Source organism: Pungitius pungitius, chromosome 14, assembly GCF_949316345.1.
Source record: "Pungitius pungitius chromosome 14, fPunPun2.1, whole genome shotgun sequence".
In the NCBI taxonomy this organism is placed as follows: domain Eukaryota; kingdom Metazoa; phylum Chordata; class Actinopteri; order Perciformes; family Gasterosteidae; genus Pungitius; species Pungitius pungitius.
In genome coordinates this window covers 1454987-1472422 of record NC_084913.1, presented here as the reverse complement: position 1 = coordinate 1472422, position 17436 = coordinate 1454987, and the positions used below count along the sequence as shown (strand labels likewise).

At 43.9% G+C, this 17436-nt stretch overlaps 1 protein-coding gene across 1 annotated transcript; it reads right to left on the bottom strand.

Moving 5' to 3' along the window:
* Window positions 1-1168: 1168 nt before the first annotated feature.
* On the bottom strand, window positions 1169-16757 carry LOC119227434 (NLR family CARD domain-containing protein 3-like). The gene is made up of 13 exons (XM_062557389.1): window positions 16610-16757; window positions 16441-16519; window positions 11525-11695; window positions 9543-9668; window positions 9347-9454; window positions 8839-8988; window positions 8426-8501; window positions 8061-8271; window positions 6110-7905; window positions 5511-5680; window positions 4989-5162; window positions 2296-2342; window positions 1169-2176 (listed from the first exon to the last, which is right to left on the bottom strand). Exons 4-13 carry the CDS (start codon window positions 9629-9631, stop codon window positions 1626-1628), a joined length of 3372 nt encoding a protein of 1123 aa, XP_062413373.1. The 5' UTR covers window positions 9632-9668; window positions 11525-11695; window positions 16441-16519; window positions 16610-16757; the 3' UTR covers window positions 1169-1625.
* Window positions 16758-17436: the final 679 nt, after the last annotated feature.

Below are 17436 nucleotides of genomic sequence, written 5' to 3'. Positions count from 1 at the left end.
TTCTTTGTGATCTTGACCTCAAGTTGACACCAGAATATACATTTATATTTAATACATCCATCTTCATCGACCCGCACTGCATGCTGGGATATGCTGCCTTGGGAGGAGGAGTCGACCACATGGGACACACGAGAGATGAAGGAGATCTTTGTGTCTGAATGAAAACATGAAACCTCCAGGTTCCAGGTGCTGCAGATGTTCTGCTCACCTGCAGCACCTCCTGAAGGAGCAGAGCGCTCTGAGGCCGCTGGGCCGCACCAACCTGCCGCTCCGGGTCCACCTGCACAGGTGAGGTCCCGCCGGCCCCCTCTGGTCCCGGGTGGGACCCGGTGGTCTCAGGAGTCTGCTTGTGGTTCAGGTCTCTGGTGGAGCTGCTGCTGGACTTCATGGAGACGCTGGAGGAGGAGAAGCTGGACGCAGTCCGCCGCGGTCCGGCCCTGGGGGAGGAGCTGGCTCAGCTGGTGGGTCACATGACGTCATGGCGTTCCCCTGTGAGGTCATCGTTGACTCTCTGCTGTCACTCAGCTACTGGCCCACGTGGTGGAGGGTTTGTCCAGTCGGGTTCTCCAGAGGAGCTCAGTGGGATGACCTCTGACCTCTGGCTCCTCATCATCATCATCATTGTGTCAAATATTAAAGACTTGCTTTGTTTTCCTGACAAAATGTGACTGGTTTAATTCAACATGAACCTTCATCTTCTTCATCTTCATCACCATAAATCATGTCACTGTGAAACTGAAGCAGCTCTTTCATCAACATTCTCTGGGGATTAAAACTCATTGCAGGTAAATCTTGAGTGTTTTTTTGTTAATTTAAAACCTTTACATTAACAATGAAAAGTCCCTTAAGAAGCAGGAAGTCATGTGACTAAAGAGCTGGAGACCAAAGTGACCCTCACAGGCCACCATCTGATTCACCACAAACCAACTATTGATTAATAGAAATAAAAAGGCTCTTCTGCGTTATGGACATTTACTCGTTTCTCAGGTTCTTGTTGAAGAAAGAAAAGTTTATGACACGACGAGCAGAACGCTGCTCATCAATAAAGTTTCACATTAAACACGTTTATTATCAATTATACAACACAAAGTACTACATGGAGGGACTAAACGTTGTACTTCTATGTAACTTTAATAAAAACACAAGTAACTAATATCTGTTATTAAAGCTTTTTTTCAGAGGTTTGCTGAAGCTTTAAAAAGGAACAAAGCAGATGATGTGAAATAATCTTTAATGTGACACATTGAAATATTTGAAGTTAAAATTTGAGTACAATTTATCAAACAGATACATTAGTCGTATAAAATGTCTTCTTGAACATTGTGACACATAAAGATTAAGATTAAACTGTAATTAAGAGTTAACATCTAAATGATGATTATTGATTCATCCACAGAGGCATCGAGCACAGAGACATTAAAACACACCTCGCTGAGCTCTTTCACACGTTCATCTGCAACAGCACAAGTCCCAGAGAGCTGTGGACCCCCAGAGTCCAGACCAGCTCAGGTACCCCTCACCTGCTCCACCTGCACCTACACCCACATGGACCTCCATCAGCTGTACACACTGAACTATGTGGTGAGCAGAGAGGAAGGTTCTCCACCAGGAGGAGACTCTCCGTCCTACAGAGGACACAGAGACACTGAGGAAACAGACCTGAACCAGAACCCAAACCCAAACCCAGGATAAAGAGGTTCACTGAATGTGGTGCTGAAGGTGTGGAGGTGGATCAGTGAGTCAGAGGAGACTCTGTAGAAGGACAGAGAGCCAGCAGGACAGTCCACATACACTGCTACTCTACCAGAGGAGGAGGAGGAGGAGGAGGAGGAGGTGATGGGTGTTACTGTATTATTGTGAAGGACAGAGTAACCTCCATCAGAGCACCACAGACTCCAGGACTGATCAGTGCGTCCAAACTCACAGTCATCACTGTTTCCTTTCCTCTTGATTCCTCTGTAACTCACTGATACTTCAACGTCTCCTCTCCACTTGACCTCCCAGTAACAGTGACCAGTCAGACCAGTTCTACACAGCAGCTGAGGCCAGTAGTCAAATCTGTCTGGATGATCAGGATATGTCTGAACCTTCTTCACACGTGTCACCTTCCTGTTGTTGTCAGACAGTTTGAGTTCTCTGTTTATTGTGTTTGTGTCGATTGTGAGTTCACAGGAATCTGATGAGAGAACAAGACACAATACAGCTGCAGTTATTAATCATGTGTTCATCTAGTGACATCACAGAGGTGAATGAGTGATGTCACAGTGTGATGAATCCAACTCAAAGCTCACTTACACTTCCTCAGACCTGGTGTCATCCATCGGACTCCAGCAGGCTCCACCCTGAAAGGAGGAGGGGGGTCAGAGCAGCATGGAGACATGGACATGACATCACTCTCATACACACAGCTTGGTCCTTCATGTCCACATGGACCACCTCTTCTTCTTCTGATTGGCCCATGACCACAGCTCATCATGTTCACTCATTCATCATCTGTTGTGATTAGTGCATGTTAACGTGTTATAAACCTACTACAGGCCTAAAGTACTACCAGCATGAAGTACTAAGAGCAAGAAGTACTGTGAGCATGAAGTACTACCAGCATGAAGTACTACGAGGATAAAGTACTACGAGCATGAAGTACATCAGATACAAACAACCAGAGCAGCAGACTTCAGCACCTTGATGCTGAAGAACTGTGGACAAACCAACGAAGAAGAATGAAGCGTCCTTAGAAGCCTCCAAACACACATCAACACGCACGGCGTGAGGAGGACACACAAGTTGTGTGAAACAGTGAAACAACAGTGACGAGCTGCAGACTCTCAGTCTGAAGAACAACATCTGCTCCTGTGGAAGGAGGTTCTCTCCTGCTGCTCATGTTGTTCACAAGAAGAAGAGAAGTTCTTCATCATGTGGAACTTCAATGACCTCGTGTGTCTCAGCAGCTGGATCAGTGCAGAGTGACAAAGTGAATTTATTCATTGTGTAACTGCTCAAGCTGCATCAATGGAAGTGATTTTCAAGTAAATCCACATTCTTTACAGACTGAAAGTCATTTCTTTGAGCTGGACCACTTTCCCTCACTAACAGGGAGCCTGACTCCTGAACACCAGCTGCTTCATGCATCATGTGATCAATGATCACTGACTGATGTTTCTTCTGCTTCAACTTCAGGAGGAATTTATATCAACTTGTAGTCGCTCAGATTGCCTCTTGTGTTGTTCTGATGACATTAATTATGAATAAAAACACACCATTTCTGATGTATTATTGACCTTTGACCTTCTTCACTGTGGTTTCACAGGTGGTTCAGTTTCTATCACCTGTAGTCTGCAGGTGAAGATGTTACAGCTCAGGTGGGTCTGCAGCCACAGAGCACTGCCTGAGTCCCCCTAGAACTTTGGTCCAGTCCTAAACAAACCTCTTTGGGCTCTGACCCCCCAGGGGGCTGTTGCACCAAACCCGGATGAGGGATTAAGTCGGATATCCAGGTTATTCTGGAGGAATTTAGCTTGACTTGGTTGAATTAAACCGGGCCAAGTAACCATGGCGATTTATTCTTTGAAGCTAACCTGCTCCAGACCAGGCTAAGAGCCAGGCTAAGATGAATCCTGCAGCTCATGGGTTAAATCAGCTGATCTGGGTTTAACAGTTATTCCGTTGTGTTCTGATGTATTTTTATTAACATTTTAGAAGTGTGTTTGTCACTGAAGTCCTTAGCTCACATCTTCATGACCTTCATGGCCTCAGAAGAATGTGTCACATCAAAGAGGATTTTCACATGTGGTAGAAAACAACAGGACGAGGAAATAGGAGCCATAGGAAAGGCCAAAAGGAAACGGTTTAGCCACTACACATATAGTGCTTTACATGTTGCTACTCAAAGACACTTCACAGTAAAACCAGCACATTTACCACATGAACACAGATACAGCAATAAAACCAACACATAAAACAGTCAAATTAAAAGCAACTAAAACAGAGTGTACAACTTTCCTAGTAAGGAGATATTTTTAAATCCTTCCACATTCAGTCGATTGTCTGCCAGACTTTTTCTCTGTTTAATTACAGCTGCCGTATTCCTTGTTTTGCGTCTTATATGCTTCACCTCCTCATATATTTGATCAGTTGCTGATCAGCAGGTGAGAAATATGCTGCGCGGCGTCTTCTCCATTTCAGCATCAGTGAATGTGTGATGGACACCGTGGTCTACTTAAGAAAGCTGTGGACCTGCACTGATCCCAGATAAGTGACCTGGATCCACTGAGCTCCTCCTTCTCAGCGCGACTCAGCAAACGTGCAACAGATTAAGATCAAACTAAGTCAAGCTGAGCTTAATCTCTTTCTTTATTGTACTTTTGTGCAATACCCCCCTGGTCCACAATCAGCTGTTGGTTCTTCACTGAGTGTCTGTGGCCGACTGTCACCTGTAGTTTCAACAAGTCCAACTTATCATCCAGGGATCTGGCTCTCAGTGCAAAGCACCACAACCTGAAGCTGAGCTCCTTTAAAACACCAAACATTCCTGCTGTGATGATCCATCAAGACGGTTTGAACATATTGTTTCTTTAACTGTGTCATTTAGTAATAACGTGTGACTAAAGGACAACACACACTGGAGGCAGATGATCAGCTTCTAAACATCCAGGTGACGACGTTGACTCATATCAACCCACCATGATGCCTTCAACGTGTCAGGAGACACCTCTGTCCTCTCTAACAACAAGACAAGGCTCCAGAGACACAAGCCTTTCATCACCTTCCTCCCTGTTTAGGGAACAGTCATCCTGACTACTCTTCCTCACTACTTCTGTCTGTGTTGATGTTCTGATGTGGGAAACAGTTTCATGAGTCTCTGGTAGTTTGAGGTCAGCTTGGTGTCTCAGGGTCACATGACCAGACTGACAGTGGGACAGAGAAAAGGTCTCCAGCTCTTCCTCCTCTACCAGACTGATGGTCTGTGGCTGCAGCAGGTGTCTTCATACCTGAGAGTCTCCAGTCTCCAGTGAGGATCCTCAAGTCCATCAGACAGCAGCTTCACTCCTGAGTCTCCTGGATGGTTGAAGCTCAAGTCCAGCTCTCTCAGGTGGGAGGGGTTGGAGCTCAAAGCTGAGACCAGAGAAGCACAGCCTTCCTCTGTGATCAGACAGCCTGACAGGCTGCAGACACACAAAACAACACACATGTCACATGACCTGAGGGAGCTGTGAGGGCTGGAAGGTCACTGCAGGACTGAGATACTGTCGGCTAGTGAGGGATCATGTGACCATTATTACTTACTGGTTTCCAGACAGAACAAAACACACAAACTGTACATCAACAATCTTATAACTGATAAATATATTTCAAAAATTTCTATTTCTAACATTTTAGTGAAAACAAAGTCCAAGAAATGTTTATGGAAATATTTGGAAAATAAATATTTCATTTAAATCATACAAGAATCATATGAAGTAAGAAATGTACCATTGATGTAAATAAAGACCAAGTGGACATTGAATCCTGACCTGAGAGTCTCCAGTTCACAGTGTGGACTCTTCAGTCCATCACACAGCAGCTTCACTCCTGAATCCTGCAGGTCGTTGTTACTCAGATCCAGTTCTCTCAGACTAGAGGACTGGGAGCTGAGGACTGAGGACAGAACTTCACAGCTTCTCTCTGAGAGGTTACAGTCACTGAGTCTGAAGAGACAACAACCAACAAGAAAAATAACATGTGTGTTAAAATGAAATTATTTTTAGTGATGAGTTTGAACTAAAAGGAAATCATGATGATCAAAGAACATTTGTTCAGTGAATGTTTTTACAATTTTTCTTATTCTACTTTAAAACAAGAGGAAAACATCAGTTAATTTGCTCTACTGTTAACAGGAAGTACTGTAGTATCAGTATCAGGATGAGGAAGGAAGATTTAATGTTGTTAATTAGAGCTGAAAATACAAAGTTAAGCTTCTCTATCCTCCATCTGACTCGTTTTAAAGAAAGATAAAACAAATAATCTTTTTCTTCTGATTTCATGTTTTTCATGTTCTGAATCAGAAATAAACAACCATGATGTTGACATGAAGTCATGATGAATGAATCTAACTCTTTACTTACAGAACTTTGTTGGAGGCTTTGACCACTGGCAGCAGCCTCAGAAGAGCCTCCTCTGAAGCAGAGTATTTCTTCAGGTCAAACACCTCCAGATCTTCTTGTGATGACAGTAAGATGAAGACCAGAGCTGACCACTGAGCAGGAGAGAGTTTATCTGTGGAGAGTCGTCCTGATCTAAGGGACCGTTGGATCTCCTCCACTAGAGAACCATCATTCAGTTCATTCAGACAGTGGAACAGATTGATGCTTTTCTCTGGAGACACATTCTCACTGATCTTCTCCTTGATGTACTGGACTGTCTCCCGATTGGTCTGTGATTGACTTCCTGTCTGTGTCAGCAGACCTCGTAGGAGACTCTGATTGGTCTCCAGAGAAAGACCCAGAAGGAAGCGGAGGAACAAGTCCAGGTGTCCATTAGGACTCTTTAAGGCCTGGTCCACAGCACTCTGGTAGAGACGCACTGGTTCAGGATTGTGTTTTAAGCGTTTAGACTCCAGGGAAGTTGTTTGTTCTTCTGACAGCAGATTGACACCAGAACTGAAGAAGGTCAGATGGACATGAAGAGCAGCCAGAAACTCCTGAACACTCAGATGGACGAAGCAGAACACCTTGTCCTGGTACAGTCCTCTCTCCTCTCTGAAGATCTGAGTGAACACTCCTGAGCACACTGAGGCTGCTCTGATATCGATGCCACACTCTGTCAGGTCGGATTCATAGAAGATCAGGTGGCCTTTCTGCAGCTGATCAAAGGCCAGTTTTCCCAGAGACTCTATCATCTTCCTGCTCTCTGGACTCCAGTGTGGATCCGTCTCAGCTCCTCCATCGTACTTGACCTTCTTCACTTTGGACTGAACCACCAGGAAGTGGATGTACATCTCAGTCAGGGTCTTGGGCAGCTCTCCTCCCTCTCTAGTCTTCAACACGTCCTCCAGAACTCCAGCAGTGATCCAGCAGAAGACTGGGATGTGACACATGATGTGGAGGCTTTGTGAGGTCTTGATGTGAGAGATGATCCTGCTGGCCTGCTCCTCATCTCTGAACCTCTTCCTGAAGTACTCCTCCTTCTGGGGGTCAGTGAACCCTCTGACCTCTGTCACCATGCCAACACACTCAGGAGGGATCTGATTGGCTGCTGCAGGTCGTGTGGTTATCCAGAGGCGAGCAGAGGGAAGCAGCTTCCCCCTGATGAGGTTTGTGAGGAGCACATCCACTGAGGAGGTCTCTGTGACATCAGTCAGGATCTCATTGTTGTGGAAGTCCAGAGGAAGTCGACACTCATCCAGACCGTCAAAGATGAACACAACCTGGAACTCTTCAAACCTGCAGATTCCTGCTGCTCTGGTTTCACTGAAGAAGTGATGAACAAGTTCCACCAAGCTGAACTTCTTCTCTCTCAGCACATTCAGCTCTCTGAAGGTGAATGGAAATGTGAACTGTATGTCCTGGTGGTCTTTGTCTTCAGCCCAGTCCAGAGTGAACTTCTGTGTTAAGACTGTTTTCCCAATGCCAGCCACTCCCTTAGTCATCACTGTTCTGATTGGTTCTTCTCCTCCAGCTGAGGCTTTGAGGAGGTCTTCTTGTCTGATGGTAGTTTCTGGTCTGGCTGGTCTCCTGGATGCTGTTTCAATCTGTCTGACCTCATGTTCTTCATTGACCTCTGCAGTCCCTCCCTCTGTGATGTAGAGCTCTGTGTAGATCTCATTCAGAAGGGTTGGGTTTCCTGCTTTAGCGATGCCCTCAAACACAGACTGGAACTTCTTCTTCAGGTTGGATTTGAGTTCACGGTGACAAACTGCAGCAGAAAGTCCTGAAGACAACAGAGAAGATCAATGAGTCACAGAATACATTTCAACATGTCCTTTCCTCAGAAAAGGACTCCATGAATATATTCTGTCCATCTCTTGAGACATTAGTGAAGGTCTCATTCATCAGCATGGTAAGTCTTTAGAGAAACCCTCTTACTGCTCTGCAGACGCTCAGCCAGATCCTCCTGCTTCATTCTCCTCAGGAAGTGCACTGAGATCTTCACAAATGCCTCTCTGCTCCTCCTCTGCTCTTCATCCAGCACCTCCTCATCCTCCTTCTCTAAGCATTCTGGGTAATCTGAACTCACAACCTTCTGGATCTTCTTCAGCTCGTTCTTCACAAAGGTGAGGATGTTCTCCTCCAGCAGCTGGAACAGAACATTCTATGAATGACACCAACTAGAACCATGGAAGCCACCATCAGGTCCATGTTGGACAGAAGGACAATCCACTGGTCTACAAAGTGCAGCATGGAGATGATGGTGAACTGAGAGATGTTTAAGTAGTTGTTCATGTACACACCATGAAGATGGAGTCCAGGTGGGTTTGATGCTGCTGGGCAGACTCTGTGGGAACCTCTGAGATCTCCTGGTCCTCTCTGTGGAGGATCATGAACCATCAGCTCACATGGTGTTTGGACCATCAACACCAACACAACATTAGGTAAAGGTATTGGCTTCTGTGATGATTGATCACCATGGAAACCAGATCCTGAAGACTGATTACGGACAGTTTATTAGTTGAGTGACAGTGTTTACATCTGAGGATGTTTACAGTTAATGATTCACACTTAAACACATAAGGACCAGTTAGATGAAGATAAGGAGTTCTGTCATGATTGATCGTCATGGAAACAACACTTTAAACAATGAATGAACATTTCTGTGATTCATTAACGACGATTTGAACACTTCTTCATCTGTTTAAGAACTTACTGTGGGTCAGAAGAACGGCCTCCATCTTTGAAGTCAATCGGATGATCAATAGACTGATCATCTTTGAAGTTAATCAGATGACCAATAGAATGATGACTCTTCATGGACACACATCTGGGTTCAGGAGACTTTCTTCTCTTCTGATGTGAACTGAAAGAAACACTGAGATTACATCATCACATCATCATCTAATCATGAAGCATCATCTCACATGGTGTCCGTCCTCACAGAGACCAAAACAAGGTAAAGGTCCATGACGTGAGGTCTGGATGTGGACCACATGACTGTAGTGGTCTAGGTCTACTGGTCCTGCTGGTCCCACTGAGAATCAACAGCTCACTGTGTTCTTCACCAGTCAGTTTGGTTTAGTCCCAACAGGTCTCACCAAGTCCTCCATGGAGCTCTCCCTCCCTCACTGGACACTGCTGAAGGGCCCTGGAGCAAGAAACCCAGAACCTCCACCAGAGAGTCTGGTAGAAACACCTCACCATCAGCTTGAGACCCTCACCTTGCATCAGCAGAGGGACGGACATCTTTGAAGACTATAGGATGATTCATAGACTGGTTACTCTTCATGGACACACAGCTGGGTCCAGGTCCTGGTCTCTGTTGGGTCCTGGTCACACACGTAGAACCAGAGTCAGTGAGTCAGAGACGTTGGGACATGGAGACGAGTGGAGGACAGTTGGAGATGGTCCTCTCACCTCTGAGCTTTGGTCTGTCTGTCATGTCCCCCCCACAGAGGGGCTTCAGAGGGAGGGACACTGTCCTCTGGGTCCTCAGCCTGATTCATAGCAGAGTCCACACCTTCACACCTTCACAACAACCTGCTGGGAGAACTCACACATTATTCATCTTCATCAGGACAAACTCACAGAGCTCATTCACCTCACATTCACGTCACAGCAGCAGATGCTTTCGGCCTCTGTCACACAATCCCAACCTGCTCCCTCAGCGACTGTGGCTTGGATCCCAGGTCCTGTTGACCTGTGTCCATGTGTCCATGAGCAGGACACTTCACCCACATTGCTGCTGTGGCTGTGAGTCCTGTGTGAATGTTGGTCACTGATGGACAGGTGTCTCTGTGTGGTAGCTGCGGTCATTCATCAGTGTGTGAATGATGACATGGAATTACCCAGAAGTCATTGTGACGTTAAAATGAGACGACAAGTGAACGCAGGGAGGCGTAAAAAAAGGTAAAGAAGAGGCACAAGTGTGTTCAGGCTGTCATAATAACATGTTTACATCATTACTTAAAACGACGTCAGCAAAGAGCCTAAAAGACGTTCAAATCAGAGTAAAAAGTACAATAAACCAATTTGACGTTGTCACGGTGACGTAGCAACAAAGTGTCCCTTCAGATTTACAACATTTACGGAAATTCCGGACAATAAGCTGCTACTTTTTCCTCTATGACCACTGCATCATAGATATTAAATACTATGTAATCACTAATGATGTCACCTATCTAAGTGTAGCTTCCATTGATTACTGCATCATAGATATTAAATACTTTGTTAATCACTAATGATGTCACCTATCTAACTGTAGCTTCCATTGATTACTGCATCATAGATATTAAATACTTTGTTAATCACTAATGATCATGTCATCTATCTAACGGTATGTAGCCTCATTGATCACTACATTATATACATACAATACTATGAGGTTAATCACTATTAATGTAGAGACACAGAAGAGGTTCAGGTACATCACCATTTTAATTAATAGTGATGTTTGTGCATTTAACTGTACGATGACACCACACTGATGATCAGCCTCTTGATGTTTGAGTAACAAGGAGACAAACGGTAGGTGTGTGTGGAATGTGTTACTATCCAGTAAAATATGTACTGTTTAATTGTTGTTACTGTGCCCAACGTCCTCTTTTATGAAACCATACAAAAATAAAGCTAATGCAGTGTGATGTAATACAACAGCCCTAATTTGAACGTTTTTGTTTCTTCCATCCAATATGAATAAATATTAGATTGACACCTGTCATTGTAATCCAGTAAAGTTCAGCAGCACCACAAACTACAGCTGCTCCTCTTCATCTGCTTTAAAAAGATGTTGGACTGTATAACAACTCTGATCTGATCCATTGACATACTTTGCCTAATTATTTTATGACTGATTATATATATTTAATGATCAATATAATATATATAGTTTCTAATTTTAAATAAAAATGAAACAAAAGCTTGATAATAGTAAAATACTTAACATAAAACGTATTAGCGAGACCAACTGACGTGGTGACGTCATCAAGTCAGCTGCTGTTCCAATTGCGGAAACGACCGATCTCCCGAAAGCGCGAGTCCGTCTCCCGAGTCTGTTCTCGCGGGAACGCAGGTCCGTTCTCGCCGTCTTAGTTATTGAGAAAGGGCCATTTAGAGCAGATGTTCTCTACTGACGGTTATACAGTGACGTCACAGCCACTGACGAAGAAATGCGTTTAAGAAAAGATAAAAGGAAAGATAGAAAGTTTTTTTCCAATTCCGTTTTAAAACGAACAAACTGCAGAAACCTGGTTTCCGTGTTTCTGTATTTCCGGGTTTGTCGTATAAACGGTTTAAATGAACCTTGAAACGTTTCTCGGCCCGTTAACACATAAACACACACATAAACACACACATAAAGACACACTAAAGCACACATTGTGTATCACGGACATACTCACAGGATCTGAACACTTTGAGATGTTAAAGTGAAGCTCAGGTAACTTTCTGCTTACGCGCTGTTGCGCTTCTTCTTCTTCTTCTTCTTCTTCTTCTTTTAGTGTTTATTGGCGGTTCGGTGCATTACCGCCACCATCTGGACTGCAGGGTGGAGCAGGAGATTATGCAGAACACTAAGAGATGAGATAAAGTACAGGAAAAAAAATAAAATAAAAAACTAGATCCGTTTAACTAAATTCGTTTCTCTTAAAAACTGAATAATGAATAATTCTGAGCGTTTGTTTGGCCAGAATATCAACGTGTTCCTTCCCCTCCACACCAACATGGGCTGGTACCCAGATGAATTGCATGGTTTGACCTCTAATTTCCATCCTATACATTATGAGGGATATTTCATTGATTATATCATTCCTGATATTTGATCTACCGGATTCTATGCTGAAAAGTGCTGAGAAACTGTCAGATGCAATGCAGGGGCGGCTGATCTATTATGGGCGCTGGGGCGCCGCCCCTCCTACCAAGTAAAAAAAATATAAAAATAATTAAGTTTGAAAAAAAAAAACATGACTTTCTTCTGTACGTGTTTTTCACACTAGAATGAGGGAGAGGGGGTGGGGTGGGGGGGGGTCTTTTTGTTTGCCAGCTTCATCATGTGCCGCATAACATCATAAATGTGTAGTTTTCTTTTTACAGTCTATGGTAGTTTTACGCTCGGGGCGCCGAGAAAGGGCGCCCTCACTATCTAACCAATGGAGCTCTGATATGCTATAACACGTCACTAAATATGATCAATTCAACCAATCAGTGACGCGCAGTAATAATTCTCCGATGGGCGCTTTGCCTCTGCGCCCATCGGAGAATAACATGAGTTTTGTGTGGTCACGCGGCAGTGAGATTCGAGTTGACAATGGCGCCGGCGTCACACGAGAAAGAAACCGTGCAATCTCTTCTTCAAACTCCGTTTGAAAGAAGACCACTGGCTGAAAAACAAAAAATAAAAGAAATGGGACCGGACCAGCCACAAATTAACATCAGACAGCAGGTGAAAGACAAGGAAGCGTCGTACACTAGAGGCTTTTCGCGGACATGGTACACTAGGAAGCCGTGGCTAACCGGCTGTGGAGTAACTAACTCGCTGTTTTGCTTCCCTTGTTTGCTTTTTAAAACTGCAGCGACCGATCGAGCCTGGTGTGAAAACGGTGTTCAGGACATGAAACATTTTTCGGAAAAAATTAAAAAACACAAACACACAAAGACGCATATGGACAACTGCCTGAAATTTGCGTTGCTGGGGAAGGCTAACATTGCTACTCAGTAGGATGATGGCCATCGACTTTGTATAAGAAGGCACAATGAGGAAGTGGACAAGAATCAATATATTCTTTCTAAACTGATTGACTGTGTTAAATTTTGTGGTGCCTTTGAATTGGCTTTGCGTGGCCACGACGAGACTGAAGCCTCTGAAAACCCAGGCATTTTTAGGGGCCTTGTTAACTTCGCCTCGTCGTTGGACGCTGCTCTGAAGGAGCACTTGGAGGGAGCTACTGTGTTCAGAGGTACGTCCAAAACGATTCAGAATGAGCTGCTGGACTGTATGCTGACTGTTGTTAAGGAGTACATTCACGAGGAGGTGACTGCGGCTGATTATATTGCCATTCAAGCCGATGAAACATCTGACGTGTCTGTCCAGTGCCAACTTGCCCTTGTACTTCGCTACATCGACCGCTACAACGTCATTCAAGAGCGCTTTTATGAGTTCATGCCGATTGAAAACGCGAATGCTGAAAACATCGCTCAAGCACTTTTGGAAAGGATGAGTGCATTGATCCCACCCAAAGACAAGACAAAATTAATAGCTCAAGTTTATGACGGAGCTTCATAGTTTAATAATTACATTAGATGCTATTTGTTTTTAAATCGTTACTTTGGTGTTAATGTAATAAACAGCAGAAATCTCCCTCAGCCCCCCCTACTTTTTCCATCACCAGCCGCCACTGATGCAATGACGGTGTTGTTAATTTCTCTCTTATCCAGCCACTGCAGGGCCAATAGAATCGCTAATAGCTCTGTGGTATAAACTGACACATGATCTGACACTCTTTGCCTGATGCAGATCTCACTCGGGATATAAACTGCTGCTCCTGCACATCCTGTTTTGGGGTCTTTAGATCCGTCCGTAAATATGAACGTAAAGTCTGAGAAGTGCTGATCAAAATAATTCTGTACTATGCGCCATGCTGGATTTTGCTTCGACTTCTCCTTCAATTTTTGCTGTATCCCAAAGTCTACCTTTGGAGATGGGAATAACCAGGGAGAGATGGAGGAGATTGAGACTGCAGGGCGATACTGTAGTTGACACAACCCTGCTTTTCCCGCCATTACATCACCTACCCACCCAAAGCTTGTGTGGTTGGGTTCTCTATGTTCCCAGCAGTCTGTCAGAATGCTTTTGGTTGGGTGAGTTCCACGATGCCCCTGGAGATGAACCCAGTGTGCCAGCATTCATTTAACTCTTCTAATCCTCAGGGGCATCTCTCCCACTTCCACTTGCATTGCTGATACCGGAGATGTTGTGAATGATCCACTGATGATTCTCAACGCTTGAGCTTACATCCAATTTGTTGAGGTTTGTTTCTGCTGCTGACATGTAAGCTACACACACATCTCATGATGCCCAGTATGTATTTTGCAACGATGCTCTACTTGCTCCCCACTCCCTTCCTGTCAAACACCGGAGTATATTGACGACTTTTTACATTTATTCTTGACCTTGTCTAAATGTATGTTCCATGTGAGCTTTTCATCGAACCAAATCCCCAGAAATCTGACAGTTTTAACTTGCTCCAGATTTTTATTATACAATTTTAGGGCGATGGGTGCGATCAGAGAAGCAGATAACTTGTGTTTTGGCTACAGACAGCTTGAATCCCCATTTTCTGACCCATTCCTCCTCCACCGCTATTGCAGCCTGCATTTTGCTCTTAACAAATGAAACATTACGGCCTCTTACCCAAAGTGCTCCGTCATCTGCGTACATAGACTTTTCTTATGTTCTCCTCAACCTGAGAGAATATATCATTTATCATCATATTAAATAATAACGGACTACATACACTACCTCGCAGAGTTCCATTATCCACAATATATATATATTTGAATATTCTGTATCTACTCTTACCTGTATTTTCCTATCAAGTAAAAAGTCCTTCACCCAGTTATATACCCTGCCACCTATTCCCATTGAATTCAACTTAATTAGTAACCTTCTTTCCACAGCACGTCATGTGCTTTTTCCACATCAAAGAAGACAGCTGTTACTACTTCTTTGTTAGTCTGTGCTTTCCTGATGTTGCTTCTAAGCATAAGACCGAATCCATAGTACTTCGACCCCTACGGAACCCACTCTGATGTGGGGATAAAAGACCTTTACTCTCTATTAAGAACGTTAGTCTTTCTGTGACCATCCGTTCCATGATTTTACATAAGTGAGAGGTCAGGGCAGCAGGTCTGTGGCCATTCGGGTCCGACGGATCGTTTTAGAACTATTACAGCTTGTTTCCACACTGATGGCAGTTGGCCATTTTCCCAAACTCTATTATAAAGTCTTAACACGTTGCCCAGAGCATTTTCTTCCATTTGTTCTAACATTTTATAGCATATACCATCTTTCCCTGGTGTTGTTTGTCTATTCCTACTAATTGCTCTTCTCAGTTCAAACATCCTAAATGGCAGGTCTATCGGGTCTGATTCCTCTTTATTCTCTAGTATTTTGGAATTCTCCAAACATGCCTCATCCCGCCAGTGTCTGGCCTCATCGGTTAGGTTGTCAGAGCTGTGCACCGTCAGCCTTTTCTTTACTGCTGACCGCCATTTTGTCCCCACCGTTCATCACTGGTAACTTATAGTTCCTTCTGACCCCCCCATTCTCCTGATCCTGCCCCACACGTCTGACAGCTGGACCTCTCTTCCAATGCTGCTACAATATTGCCTCCAGAATGTGCGTATTTGGGTTCTTATTGTTTCCCTTACTATTGCCTGTGCCCTCTTATAATGGATCAACGCCTCCTGGGAATCAAGTGGTTTCATTTTGCCTTATTTCTGTTTTTTATAGCTTTCCTACAGTCATTATTCCACCAGGGAACATTCTTGGTACGTTTGGTTCCTGCACTTTTAGGGATTGTCTCCTCAGCAGACTGAATTATTTCATGAACTAATTCCCCATTAAATATATTTATATCCATTTGATAACCTTTAATTCCCCCACATCTTGTTGCACTTATTTCTTTGTAACTGTCCCAATTTGCTCTTTCCAACTTCCATTTAGGAATTTTCTCTCTCTTCTCAAAACACATTGTTTCCCCAACTTTAGTCACTACGGGGTAGTGGTCGCTGCCCATTGTCGTATGTTCTAGCCCACTCCATGTGCTTACACCTGATAAAGTACTGTTTACAAGTGCTGCCTCTGTATTTTGAATACTTTTATATCGTGTTCCTTCCCCGTTGAGACAAACCAAACCGTGAACATCTAAAAATTCTTCCACCTCAACACCATTTGCATCTGTGCTCTTGCTTCCCCATAATGTATTATGATGTATTATGTAATGTATTATGATGTATTATGTAATGTATTATGATGTATTATGTAATGTATTATGAGTTGAAATCCCCACACCATATTACATTGTTTTGTACGGCTCCCCTTACCTCCTCTAATATACCTTTGCTTATCTCCCCACATGGATCATAAAAGTTAATTATATCTATATCACCTCTTTTACGCCTCCACCCCGGCTCAGAAGAGGAGGTGGAGGCGTAACTGCCCAAGACCACGCCTGTTGGAGGCCGGAACCTGTACCCTATGCACCACAATAACAACCAATACACAAAATAATAATGAAAAGAAAGTACAAGTACATACCATATAAATACACACAAAATGGTAGACAGGGGATAGGAGGGCTAACAGGTAGCAAGGCCTGTGGAGTAGGGCCAGCGGTCTGTCAAAGCAAAGAAGCAAACAAAAGGACCCTGAGCTTCCCTATTCCTCTAAAGCTACCTACCACAATGTAACCTGTCACACCACTTACCTAAACTGCTACAACACACTGGGTGACAGCCACTGGCTTCTCACCTAGTGGGTCTGACAGGTTTTTCCTACAGGTGGATGTAGACCTCAGGGTGTCTTACGTAGCCCTGGTGTTGTTACCTCCAACTCTCCTGCTTCGAAGCTTGTGTGGAAATATGAAACCAGTGCAAGGTGAAGCAAACGTATCGGTGGTTCGTTCGCAGCTGATCACGTGATCAGTGACGTCCCAAGCTTCGTTCCGGCGCACAGTCACGTGACCGCTTCGATTTGATTCAAATGGGTGCGAAACAGGGTTCAGGCTTGTCTGTCTGATACAGTCAAAGTCAGTGTTGTTGGGAATCTTCTATTAATTCTTCTGCTAGTATGATCACAAACTCACACGCACAAAGGTGCAGAAAGACACACAGATAAGTGTTTGTTCCACTTCTTCTCAATGTACAAAGAATTAAAATACACGAACAAGGACACAATTCAAACCTGAAAATCAATAGTTGTATTCATATAGGAATCCATGTATTTATTAATGATTTATTGGTTCAACCCACAGAGACTGGGCCAAATGATACTGGTAGTCTATTTGAAACATGCACTACAAGTTTTCATCAGCAGAGGTCAGCATAGAGTTTGCGATGCATTGAATGAATGAACCTTCTTCCGATACAATTGGCTGGAAAGCTTCACTTTGCCATCACTACATAAAACACAGTGTTAACAAACAACATAAACCAAATAAATCTCAAAGTTTCTCTCTCAACCTCTATCCCAACAACCCTCCTCGCAAGCCCTCACAAACAAACATTTATAGAGGAGAGCCGCGCTGGATTGGCT